Source organism: Pagrus pagrus, assembly GCF_965226575.1.
Source record: "Pagrus pagrus genome assembly, chromosome: 14".
NCBI lineage: Eukaryota > Metazoa > Chordata > Actinopteri > Spariformes > Sparidae > Pagrus > Pagrus pagrus.
In genome coordinates this window covers 16068232-16082491 of record NC_140198.1, presented here as the reverse complement: position 1 = coordinate 16082491, position 14260 = coordinate 16068232, and the positions used below count along the sequence as shown (strand labels likewise).

At 37.3% G+C, this 14260-nt stretch overlaps 1 protein-coding gene across 1 annotated transcript in view; it reads right to left on the bottom strand.

Moving 5' to 3' along the window:
* The window catches only part of LOC311269871 (androgen receptor-like), a 28342-nt gene that overhangs the window by 12000 nt on the left and 2082 nt on the right, over nt 1-14260 (bottom strand). The window contains exons 2-5 of the mRNA XM_084374364.1: nt 8812-8963; nt 7791-7907; nt 1915-2193; nt 996-1140 (exon numbers count right to left, since the gene is read on the bottom strand). Of these exons, the coding sequence (XP_084230490.1) occupies nt 996-1140; nt 1915-2193; nt 7791-7907; nt 8812-8963 (693 nt within the window). The remainder of the gene's footprint in view (nt 1-995; nt 1141-1914; nt 2194-7790; nt 7908-8811; nt 8964-14260) is intronic.

The following is a 14260-nucleotide window of genomic DNA, read 5'->3' as shown; positions in this document are numbered from 1 at the left end:
TTTGTGCAAATGCTCTCTCTCAACAAGGATCTGCCTCACAGTTACATAGTACATTAACATACCTGGGAGCTACCCAGTATGACCGATACTGTGCGTCAGTCACTGAGCAGCTTGGGTTTTGTTGCTCATTTACTTCCCTGCCCAGATCCATTCTGCCAGTTCAAGATCAAGCCAGCTACCTTCAAGTTGGCTTCAAGGCTACCAACCCTTTAGTTTTATTCATGAATACAAATTCTCAATTGAATAATTCTGTCCAGCAAATTTTGACAGAGATACTAAAAGATGTTATTACTGTAGCTTGCATTTAAACAGAATATAACTGGTCATAATCACCGATCCAGTCTGTCAATCAATATCAAAGTTTGCTACAAAGAATATTCATCAGCCCCAAACAAAGAATTTCATGCACTGATGAAAGTTTTCTCAATATAAAGTGTAGCAATTCCTGCATCCTAACATTAAATACATCAGTTTTTAAATAAGTATCAATTGATTTATGGATCAACTTATGTTATCTACTTCCACAAATCTATACATTTGATGGAACTAGACCATTAATATTCCTCCCCAACTCTCGCCGTTTTATATTAGAAAATGATATTTGTCATGAGTAATATTGAGCTCTGAATCAGTTTCGCCCACCAGGGCTGTGAGAGTTTGAATGCTGAAAGCTAATATTCCTCCTTTTAATCTCACTGTGACAAAAGAACACCTAAAGAGGAAACTGAATGAACATGGTCCTTAAGAGTCCTGCAGCCATTTCTACCTCACGATTATATAATTCTAGAGATGCCTTTTGCGTTTGTGCATGAGCAGGACAGCAAACGAGAGAACGACGTAGAGAGAAACTGGAGTCTGTATTATGTATGACGGCACCAGCTTACACACTTGGGGTGATCTCTATATATAATGAGGAGCACAGCATGTTGGTCACCCCCTGATAAAATCATTCTATACAACATTGTTGATATCAGGAGTTCAGAGCTTGTACATACTCATTGAACACAAGATCTGGAGCGAAGTAAAGCATCCTGCCGTTGACGTTCTTATAGGACCTCCACCCCAGGCCAAACACCATCACCCCCATCCATGAATGCTGGATGACAGTCATTTGGTCGTCCACATGGAGATTTCTAAAACCTAAGGACGAAGATTTGGCACTGTAAATATGTCACAACATGGGATATCTTGTACCTAAACAACCACAAATTACTTTATGAAAAGTGATACTTGAGATGTCCTCAGACTTTCCATTCCTGTTAACCTGTGGCTTCGCGACTGCCTGTGCCTGTAAGCTTACATACTAACATTTTACTATTAAAATCACTGAACTGTTCCTGCCTGCCTGCGTGCGTACATTTGGCTCCTTTTCATTTCTGCCCCGAACACACCCTGTGACACACGGACTACCCTGCCAGGCATTTGGGTTGGTCTCTTACATTAGAGCGCCCGTCTCCAGCGATTTTGATGTAAATTGCGACACTTTATTCCACACTGGAAACTGCTTATGACGAGGTAGCGAAGCAGGAATGGTAATTACTGAACACTGACACCTGTTACCAGTATTCAAGGTTATGAGTAGTTGTGTATTGTGTATTATTATTAAGTTTTCAGATGTTGTCCATCCAGCTTTTTGTCTATCATTTAATTATGGGATTGAAATGAGTGATTTTCCGTGACCGGAGAATCACTGAATAGCTTTCCTATTTCAAGCTATCACTAGCTGTAGTGCCTCTGGTTAGATTTTCCTAGATTGTGAGCACAATTATACGTATTTTCTCATTTTATATTTTCCCTATCCAACAAAAGTGAAAGGCCAAAGATGTATGGCGTTGGATAAAAGACTGCAGCTAAAAAAAATGTCACATGAAAGCTGGTTCACTGCACTGTGTCACAGGTTCGATAGTGTCTTACCCGGCAATCCTTTTGCCCATTTCACCACTTTGACCAGTTGTCTCTCGCCCAGCTCGTTGAGGCTGGTGAGCAGGGTGGCGGCCGAGTCTGGTTGGCCGTAGTCGTGTCCTGCGTTCACCACCTCGGGCTCAATGGACTCCAGGACGTTAAGGAAGACCACTTGGGAGTTGAAGCTCAGGCCTGATTTAGGAGAGATATTCGGCATAACCTCTGCAGGCTCCTGAAGAGGATGATCTTCGTCAGAGTTCTTCTGTTGCCCAATCTTCTTTAGTTTACGTGCTACAAACCAGCACAAGAAATTAAGAATCACAAATTATGCTTAATGACGTGACATTAAAATGGCATTTTCTTGCACACTGAATGACTCACTATAGAAAAGAGAATAATGAGCTAAAAGTCAGATGTTTAATGCCATTAGTTCAGGTCTGACACATCGGAATGACTTTGACTGACTGCATTGCTCTACACACTTGTGTCTGGAGTCAGGAGTGATTTTCTGTCTTTGATTTTAAGGTCTTTTACTGCTCGATTGGAGCCATTACAGCTAAATGCAGTATGCAGAATGAACAGACGATGCTCAGTGAGGATACCATAGGTTTTCATTTTTAAAAAATGATCACAAGATAGAAACACTGCATGTATGTAGCACAGATCTGTTGATTAAAAATGAATGAAATTAATCACTGCTAAATACCACAATCTGAACATACTATGTGTAAACACTATGGGTCATTTTTTTCTCTGGTTAACATCAGAGGAAACTTATTCAACACACATGACTGTGCGAGTCAGAATACATGTAATTCCACTTTCTAAATCATCCATCATAAATGTCTCATACTGCGGCTGTGGGTTTTAAGTAACCATTTAAGGGACATATCAATTTTACCCAACAATACTCAGACTGATCCGCTAATATCTTTGAATATACTGAATCATATTCCATTTGAAAGAAAACTCCCTGAACAGATGAGCCTCATCTGGTGGAAAGACCTGTGGTCATCATGTGTGAGAGCTTGCTAGTGATGAGAATGTATAAATGATTTCTTTTTCCTGTTATTAGATTTTTTTTTCTTACCGAGAAGGTTTTGCAGAAAAGATTTTTTTTGATCTACACAGCTCTTTAAATCATGCACATGCTCTGAATTTATGTTCCCTTATGCACTACAAGACATATAAGGATTAAGAGACGGCAAAATGCCATAAACAACAAATACTGTGTGGTAATAAAAAAGCCTTGTCCCCCGTCAGTTTAATGACAAAGCTGCAGTTTCCTTCCCCACAAACACTGAACTCCTGAGGCAGCTGCTCCATACGACAATCTGCACTTACAAACTTAATTGGAGCAGGTCTTTGACTTGGTGGAGTAGACTGTGATGTACAGTAAGTAGCAATGTCATTTGAGTGGATTAATTATATTTTGCTGAACAGCTGCTGGATCTTAACCAATCAGGATTCACTGCACTCAATAACTGACTGTTTTATTTGCTCAAGTACAAGAGCTACAAACAGTTGAACTTCAGCTCAGACTGTTATTTCAGAATGACAGCTGCGCTGGAGAGTAAGTGACAGGCAAATACAGGTGGGGACTACGTGCAGAGTGCATCAGAGAACAGACACTTCTGTTGTTCAGTTTCAATCTGTTACAGAGAGACACAGAACAAGATCTTTGAAATGGGTGTAATGTAATTAGTTTGACAATTAATGTTTCAGCTATATTTCAAACAATGAAATTCTTTATAAACCATTTATTCAGCAAATGTTTATTGTAAAGCTACAGCTAATGTCTAAAATACTGGTTAATTAATACTGTGTAGTTCATCTATAAATTTATAAACAGGCTTTGGGAGTAACAGAATACATGTATACATGTAACAAGATTAAGTGTCAGGATACAAAAAAAGGTAACTTTATTCCGGTAAAGTTACAGAAAAAAGATGTAAAATGATAATATACTAGTCCGTAACCATGCACATGGTCTCACACAACGCCACTCTGGTCCCGAGTGACACCAAATACACAAGTCTGTATTCTTACTGAATACACCATCGTTGAAGATGAAGATTAAATAAAAGTCTTCCTATTGATATTTCTTTTCTCTTGTCTTTATTTGTCTATGTATTGAGGAAGTCCAAAAGTAATGAGAAATAATCAAGTTACATAATAATTTGATACTTGGAATACGTCACTGATGACGTTTTTAACATGTAATTAGTAACTGTATTGGAATATATTTTTAAAGTAACCAAAGTTGCAACTGAAGTTCAAAACTCTTTACAATTGTTTAATAAATGGTTTACAAAGCATTTCATTGTTTGTTAACAGTAAAATAATTGTCAACTAAAGTTTATTTAACTATAGATTTACCATTTATTAATGATGGTTATTATAAAGTGTCACCAAAAACTCCAAATCAAAATATGAGGAGACGTATTATTATTTCTTTAATCCATTTTTCTCAATGTTGACTGAACTGTTAATTGTCATGCGACTGCCTCCTGCAGCTTCTGTGATGTCTCATTAAAGCTGCAGCCTGGCTTTTCAGTTGGATAAATATTGAATTGCCAGTTATAGACACGACTTAAGTCTCTCTCAAAGGTAGGAGGGTAGAAAGCACATTGCAAATGATATCAAAAGGATCATCAAGTCTCATACTTCCAGGTGTGATCCAGTAACAATCATTTCATATAAAAATGGTTAATTAAAAATTCCTACCTGGGATTCTCAGTTGTGACAGAGGCAGCCGTCTAATCTTTGCAGAGTGCAGTGTAAACAGGTTGTGTTGAAGCCAAAACAAACAGAAGGTTGACATCCACTAGATGAAGTTTAGCATTACCTTTGTTACACTCAGATTAATAAGTCAGTTGTCCGTATAAAGAGTTGGTATACGTTGGCTGACCAGCATCAGCTTCGTACATAATTTCCAGCTAAAACCGACTTCCAGTGAATAGCAAACTATCTATTACAAGCCCATTTTCAGTCAAATCACATTGCACATGTAAAACTTATTGGACATTTTCTGCTCAATGTAATCACTTTTTTCCTCCATTTCCTTCTATGTGATTACCCATCTCATATCATTATAATCACCATCTTTATCGAACTATCTTTTCAGTCAGTTTAGCTTTTTTGTCCGTTCCTCTTGAAAATCCCTTTTAGTAATGTGTGCCTTCACAGATGCCCACTTAGGTCTCCAGGTTGTAGATGTCATATAAAAGTCTAATAAAACCTTCCACAAAGTCACCTATCACTTAAAAATAATTCCCATTACAGGACTAGTTGTTCCGTAGTTAGAGAGCAACTCCAATTTTACACATTAAAGTATGTTTACAGGTCTTGGGGAGTACTACTGCATATGTGAAAAAAGTATTAGAAAGCACTTTTTGGCTCCAGCTGCATGTAATCTGATGCCTCATGATATCAATCAGTGGCTGATTTACACTGACGTGGATAATGACATATAGAGATATCACCTATTTTTATCCCAAGATGTTCTCTTCCTTTTTAAATACAAGTGCCTACACATAATGCAATTTAGACATCGAGTGACATCACTGGGGGTAATTCATTAGATTACATGCAGCTTCCTCTAGAGACACAAGTGGCTTCATACTACTTTTTCTCGCACATGCAGTAGCTCTCCCCGAGACCTGTAAACAAACTTAAATGTGTAAAATTGGCGGAATTACCCTTTAACCTATCAACTCAGATGAACAGATAAAAAGGAGTGTTTAACTCACATAATCATTTCAATTACGTATCCTTGATTCAGGGCTATCAACTCTTTGTACCTGTGGTTATACTTTGTTACACTGAACACCAAACATAGGATTAAACAGCTTAGATTCTATTTTTCAGCCATGATTGATTATTATTAGGAAAGTCATGCACTGTATGTGTTTTCATGCAGAAATTATGTTATCTGAAGTAGAAGTTTGGTATTAAATTAAATGTTTGCAAAAGAGAAGAAGAGAAATTAGTATAATTTACTGTTGGTTAAAATAAAACCCTAATATTGCCTCGTGTCTCGAAGGTTATTTCTTCAATTGGTCAAAATACCTTTAATTACTCTCATTATTACTAAAAAATTGCAAATACTTCTGTTATTGTTCAGAGTTAACACTCCACTGTGAGTATTTCCAGCTATTCTTTGTTTGATGTTATTCATATAAATTTATGTTAACTTATCCTTGTTGAGCTCTGGACTGTTGGTCAGACAAAGTAACTTTTGAAAAAGTCTCTTTAGACTCCGGGGAATGACCTAAAAATTTAAATGTTTGAAAAAGTTAACAGTAAAAAGTTGAAAGCGTTGTGGTCATTTCACCATTTCATGAAAAGAACTTTCCGACTATATTCAAAATATAAAACATTTTTTGAATAAGTAATATATTCAAACTGGCAAAGCCACTGTGAAGTTGAGGGGAAAGGCCATTTGTGTAAATCATTAAATCAAAGTTTTACTCTGTTGTGTGCCAGTTGGGTTAGAGACTCAACTTCTTCTGGATGTTTCATGAAAAGAAATTTCACAAAAAGCATCCAGGTCTAAGAAAATCATGGGTTTTAGATCAGAACCTGTAAAAGTTCTTAGTGTGATAGGCTCAAATTGTGATAGAATCAAGTCCATAATTAAGTCTAAGAAGCCAAAGTGCAGAGCTTCCTCCTTCAGGTTGCTGCAAAATGAGACCGCTATCATGGTTTTGCAACAGTTCCCTCCCTGCTCAGTTTCTATTTATAATTAACATTCCAGAAATAATATGGAATTCAAACTATAAAAATGAAATTTTCAAGCAATTTCAATAACGATGCTATTCAGTCTTGAGCAGATGGCAAACTCAACCAGATTCAGAGTCTTCAGAGTGTTCAAACACAAATAACAGATCTTAATGATATGATCTAAAGATACAAAGCTTATAATTTAACTGATATAACTGCCTATACATCTGCAATTTTGTCATTTTTGTAATAAATAAATCAAAATTCAATTAGTAGAACTAGAAACATTTTTCTTTCAGTACTTTAAGACTCTGCTTTAAAGTATTTTTGAGTAAAAAACCTTGGGGATGAAAAGACCAAATGTCTAATTTTTAGGCTTCCACTTCTACAAAAGATTGTCATAAATTTTCCTGTGAAATGCTGCGAATGAATTACATGTCTAGGATGAGAACATGCGTAAAAGGAGGCTCTTTTTAGCGACAACTAGAAAAGGTGTGCCTTTTTACTTACAATCACAGCATTAGATCACATTTTCCCCTCCATGGGTTTGTCAGTGACTGGTGGCAAAAATTGCCAGCATGTCTGCGGCTTTAATTCACGTGTCTCATGTCAGCTTTGTGCTTCCAGCACAATTTTCACCGTTAACAGAATGAGAAAATGGAAGAGAGTGAAAATTGAACACAGGACTAAAATTAGTCCACTACATGTCAATCTTTACAGCCTAATATGACGAGCAGGTCTGGGTGACAGTAAGGAGAAGTGAATGGAATAGGTCTAAATTGCATGGCAGCTCAGTCAGGGGCTTGATTATGAGTAACATCCCCTATTGTGATGATGCTACAATTGAAGAGAGCCAGCCAAGATGTGCAGTGTGGAGAGAATAAAGTACTTGGTCTTGGGAAACCATTAATAGTTTCACTTTTAGGATTTCACTTTCTCAGTAGTGGGCTTTGTTCGCACAGGATGCAGTGCACAGTGTTTATTATAGTCTGTACTGCACAAATGTATGTATTAAAATGCAAATTCATACAGCACTCATCCTGCCTGCACTGAAATGCAACTGATGATAACAAGTATGGCTAATAACGCGAGAATAAGCCACAGCAATAAAATAAAATAAACGATAATGGCTCTCTGTAAAAGCAGCAATTAATCCAGCCTACCTCCCAGAGTCATTCCAGCTTCGAAACACTTCCTCAGCCGACAGGACGGGCAGTTCTTTCTTCTTAGTTTATCAATTGTGCAGTCATTTTTGCTTGCGCACAGGTATTTCTGTTTGCCTGCATGGACAAAGAAACCAGAAGTTACTTATCTTTAAAGTCCAAATACATTACATACATACATTTTGAATTCTACTACGAGTGTTATAATCTGAGATTACAGATTACAAGAAATGTAAAGTTGCAACATAAAGAAATATAAAGTTTCAACACATTCATGGTTTGCAGAAACGTACATTGTCTGGAAATTGGCTTGGGTCGGGCGGCCAGGCTGGACGCGCATGTTAGTGCACGTGAGTCTCTCTCTGTCCTCACTTTGTCCACTTGCAACATAAGACTATGCAGTAACAGAATCTTTATTCATATTGGATCAGCACCGTCTACTTTTGTCTGAGTTTGGTGAGCAGTGTGTTCAGATTCTTCCAGATTTCACCAGAATAAAATCTTGGCAGTTAAACCACTGATATTTTTACATTTGTGTCAAAGGCTACATATCAGTTTGACATTTCTACAAAATGTGATACATCACTTTCAGCTTTACATGTTTATGACCCGACTTTCATATCAGGAGGGGATATAATGCAGTTACAGGCAAGAAGGCTGCCTAACAGTTTGAGACTGCATTCCAACATTTGTCAGCATGACCCCACCGAATATTTTTAAGGAGACCTCGGGTCTATATCCAATCATGTTTGTTGTGACCAAAATGGATATTTTAAGTATTTTTCTACCCCTCGCCATTTTATGCCTAAATCTAACCAGATCACAAGTACAGCATTGTCACAAGATAAAATTTAAATTTCATGTCAAGCTCTGTGGTTTATTGATGAGAGAGAGACAGAGAATCTGTAAACATCACTCTGATTCAAATAAAAAAGCAACAGGTTTAGCTGCTGAATTGTTGCATCAAAGTGGTTGTTGATGTACCAAACTCAGCACGAAGGCTGGCCCCTTTAAGCTTTACCTTCTGCAGCTCTTTTGAAGAAAACCTTGCAGCTACCACAGGTGAGTGCACCGTAATGGCAGCCAGACGCCTCGTCCGAACAGATCAGGCACATCCTCTGAGCTGGAAAGAAGAACTCCATTGGGAACATGTGCTCGCTGCTGGCGTCGAACCTGCAGTCAAACATGTGGCACAGGGTTTATATAAACCATGACCGGCCACAGGATAGACATCTGGCTCATCTCTGTTGACTTGATTGTTGGTCATTTTTGGATATCTTTAATATCATTAACATTGTCTGCTTGCTTAGACTTACCGACTGGGTCACTGCTTTCGTTATTATTGCTTCTTAATCTCTCTGACTTCATTATGTAGTGAAACCAACAGCCTATTTGTGATAAATATAGCCTGACCTTGAACTAATTTACGAATGAAGTCCATAATGCTTTATATTTGTTAAATACTGTCCAAACTTAACCCCAAAGCATTCACTGTTCATTCACTGTTCCCTGAACCGTGCCAAGGCCTCTCGGTGAGTGATTTAAGGAGGGCAGAGAGTGTGATGACTGAGGGTGTGGGAAAGATTTGAGCGCCAACACCACGGCCAAGGGGCTGGGGGTAAGGGGACACAGTGGGCGCCTGGCTTCATCCTTGAACACAGAGATTGGAAAAGGCTCAGACACAACGTTGCGTCAGTGACGTGCAACTTGGATATCAAGGTTCAGTATAAAGAGAGACAAGGATGAAGAACGTCCACTGTGTCCTGATTTATTCTAGATGATAACTTCAGGACAGAAAAAATTCAGATAAATAAAAGTCTGAAATACAATGAATCACAACTTGTTTCAATTCAATCTAATCAACAAACAAGTTTATTAAAGCAATCATGATGTGATGCATGTAATTCACAATAAAAGCAGGACAAAGACATGGCCAGCACTAAAAGGAGAGAAAATGATGATGCAACAAAGCAAAGTCAAACAAAAAAACAAGCAAACACAAGCATGCACAGACATAACACGTAAGTTACAGAACAGCTGGGCAAAAAGGGACGTGAGCAAGGACAAGATAAGAGCAAAGACAACCATAGGCAGAGACAACAAGAACAACAATGATATTAGTAACACTAATTAAGTATTTAGTATTTCTTTATACAATGTTACCAAAACAATGGAGACGACTTGACTGACGTCATTCACAACAATAATTAGCCACGAAACCTGTAATTAGAGAACGAAATGAGTTGGTAGTTTGAATAATGAGAGCTGAGACGATGAATAATAAAATAACTTCTACGTGGTCTGTGATCCTTCAACAGAAAAAGTGAAAAATATGCATGTCAAGATCAGTAGGCAATGCTCTGTGGATACAGATCAGAAAAGGTACCTAATAATAATAATAATAATAATAATAATACCCAGTGCAACAGATACAAAAGAGAATGTGCATTAGTTTATTTGCAAGTTAAAAGGTAAGTTAATTTTTTTAAAATCTCAGGCCAGATAAAATTATTAACCATGACTGTGCATATCACTTCAAACTATTTCTTTTATATAACTTCCTGCTGGAGCTTCTTAAAAGGCCTAAATACTTTGTAATGGGTCAAGGCTGACACAAACCACATTAAATCTTGTTTTTGAAAACAGAAAGATCACAGTAATTCATGTCTACAGGGTTTTAAAGAAGGGTAGTAAACAACTTTTATTTTTTTAATTTGCCAACTTAATGTCTCTTGGATAAAGCCTGAAAGAATACAATGAAAACTTTGTTAAAAAGGATGTTGTGTTATCTTTTGACCATAAAAAAAAACAAATAAATCATGATTAAATCACCAGAGTCAGTCATGGTTTGAGAAGTCATAAACCATTGTCCCATCAAACTTATGACGTATTTCACTGCTGGAAAGATCGCTCTTGCATAAAACCGGGCTATTGCACAATTTTATGGAATTGATGCTACATGACGAGAGAAAACACAACCAGCAACAACCAGTTGTGTAGTGACACACTGCCTAGTTTAGACAGTTTGACCAGAGTTTGAGGGAGAGTTAAGTTTAAATACACCAAGGAGGGAAGACGGTGAGACTAATAGGCCAATCAAATAGGTGGGAAAACAAACAAAGACAGGAAGTGGAAAGTAAAACATAACACATGAAGATAAACTTTTAACATAAAACAGCAAATAAAGCTGAACTTAAACCTAGGACCATGACAGAGAGGTTGGGGTGGCTAGCTCCCTCAATCCGACTACAACCGTGTCAGAACGTGTTAGTCGATACAACAACCCTAGAATCTGCGAGATGACACATTTTGCATCATTTGGAGGATTTTTGCGGGCAAAAGAGTGGGGTCTCTGAGTGCAGGCAAAATGGGAAGCTTAATTTTGTTCATTTACATATACTGCCAAAATTGTGGTGGTAAAAAGATGCTAAATATGAAATATATACACTTATATTTAAGTGTTTGTCGAAAAAAATCAAGCTCTCTTGTTTGACAGACCAGAGAGCAGCAACAAGGTGAAAATAAATGCATTAAAATGCTGTAATTAAACCTTTAAATCAGAAAGCGTGTTATTAGTTTCATCCAAGGTTTCTTAGTGCCAGAAAACAGTTTGTCAAGTGGGGTATTTTTGTGTGGAAAATCAAAGCTAACCAGAAGTCTGTGGATTTATAAGCGTGCAGGGATGAAAGATCCTATTTAAAGCCGTCTGTGTAGAGGGGTGGAGAGCTCCAAGTGTCCACATCACCGAGGGCCTGACCTGGGCGCTGCATCACTCAGGGGTGAGAAAGGCAAGGCAGAGACAGGTATTACCTCAAATACTAGGAATTTCTACTCCTGAGCAACCTGACGGGGGATATCACTGCCTGGCACAAGACGGCGCCAAAAAAAAAGGACCATAAAGCCTTGCAAAGAGCGGTTCGTTTGGCTGATTTGATTTTAATTTGTCTTACCTCATTTTACTCTGAAAACTGTGTGTGCTTGAGCTCCATTGTAAAATCTGTTTTCATTCATGGGTGATGTAATGCAGTTCCTGCTCAGCCAAAAGAAATACAGGATGGTCAAACAAGCGAGAGACTGGGATTACAAATAGGATCCATATATTGCAGGTGCAGCAATATTACTGCTGACTAGTAAATTTCTCTCACTGCAATCTGCACTCACTGTTAGTGCCACTTCTCACTGCCACTTAAAGAGAATACAAATCTAAAATGGATAAAAATCTGTTTGATTGTAAAAGTTAAATTCATCACTTCTGTCTAAAAAAGCATTTTGTTAGAAATGAGGTATATGTCTAACCCCGGTGTCTTTACAGGTACAAAGTGCAGGGAACTGAAAACAAATACATGCTAAGAAAGGGAGCATGAAAATATTACAATACTAAGAAGCAGACAGAACAAATTACAGCATCACAGTTTAAAAGTGTCACTTTTGTTTGAGAAGAAATTTAAACTCAGAATTATAATATTTACAATATTAACAAAGTAATAATGCAAACTCAGAAATATTTATTTTTTCCATAACTGAATAAAACAAGCTGTTCTCAGAGGAAAATAAGTCACCAGAACACTGTTTCCAGCAACAAAAAGGTGGCAGGGTCCGCCACATATAAACAAAGTAAAACCGTATGAAATTGTTTTGTTCTTTAAGTCAGTTTGCTTATTCAGTTTATTCAGTCATGAAAGGAGAGTTTGCTTATTTGGTTTGTTTAGGCATTTGATATCAGTCAATGAAAAAAAGTTAGAAAAAAAACGAAGATGTTAATAAATTAAACCAAAACTACAGCTACACATCAGTGCCATGCCATACATCCTCAGCCAGCTCGACCTGTGGCCACAAATTCTCTCTGTTAAAACCTCACAAGAGGCAAAGCAACAGGTGCTCACTCATGGAAGAAGTATTTATCAATTTGGTGACAGAAGAAAGTTCAGCAGAGCTCAGCTGGTTGCAAATGAGCAGCAGATCACTGCAGCTACGGCCTATGGAGTGCATTAACAATCGGCTATGTTGTTAATCCATTTTGACTTATTTCCTCTCTGTCCATTTTTAAAACATCCAGGAAAAACTGAGCAACAATCGTTTAATGATGATCCTTTGTCAGCTATGAAATGTAAAATTGTTGACAACATTTATGCACTCATAAGGCATTAATTTGTCCTTCAAGTCTCCCCCCCATCATGCATAACGGCAGGTATAGTGATAATCTGGGTACCATCAGTTAAAAGACACTTTAAATAAATAAAATCAAAACAGATATCCAAATACATTACAGATGGGACTCTGGCAAACTCAGATTAGGGGAAGGCAAACATGTAGAGGCATCTCCCTGGACAACTTTGTTTGAAAATCAGGGGCAGGGCCAAACCATAGACCTGCTCTTAGTTTCGTTCAAGAACATTGTTTGGATAATTCAATAAACTTGCCTTTTGCATTACGCCCCAGGACTCATGGTGTGAACAAGAGCCTACCCATACCAGTACCAAAGAATCCACATAAACCCATTCTGAGGTTTGGCTGGAGACCTCTGACAAAGATCAACTGTCTATATATCCCCTTCGGTTTTTACCATCATTGCCAACAGCTAAAATATTCCACAAAGACAAATAAAAAGTGTCCCTCTGCAGACATGGGATTAAGAACAGCTGCTAGTTTTGTTTCACAGAGATGATGTTTGGTGTTTAGTGATTTACTATACACGCATAATTGTAAAAGGGTTTTTTGAAGAGAAATTGGAGTTCGTGTATTCAATCATTCACCAGCCCAGTGAAATCACAGACAGAAAGGGCACGATGACGTCAGGACAACTCTTTCTGGTGGACACGCAGTACCTTGTAGCTGATAGCAAACCATGCGGACATTAAAACGCCTTTAGTAACATTGAAGGAATTAACAGAAAATTGTCACAAAACCCTCAGCACTCACCTCGGCATTAAAATAGAGAAATAAAACGAATCAAACTCTACTGACTTTACTTTGTTGTTGCTCCATGTTGTGTGTGTATTCTTTGTAATCACATCTGACAATTAGATTAGGTTAGATTAATGCTTACAAGAAAAGCCAAGTATAAGACAAAGAATACATTTCAGTGTTTTTTTCCCATTTAGTTCATTCTTATCTCCACTTATGTCCATATGGATGTTATGAGCCAAATGTGAACCAAACAGAACATTGTAAATGATTGATTTTAATGTTTGATAAAGGAGGCCAAACAAATGAAAAAACAGGAAAAAAGCACTTTTAAAGAAAAAAGCAAATGTTCTTGTATAGAAGTTTATGGATTTGATGTATGACATATCGTACAGATATGATTTGTTAATACTAAGACTTTATATAAAAAATAACAATACAATCTTTATAATAGTTTACCAATGTGGAATTACCCAAATTAAAACATGTAAATATATAATCTAAATAAGGAAGGAATAAGGAATCTAAAAGGAATTTCATTTAAAAGACTAAAAAAAAACAGGAAA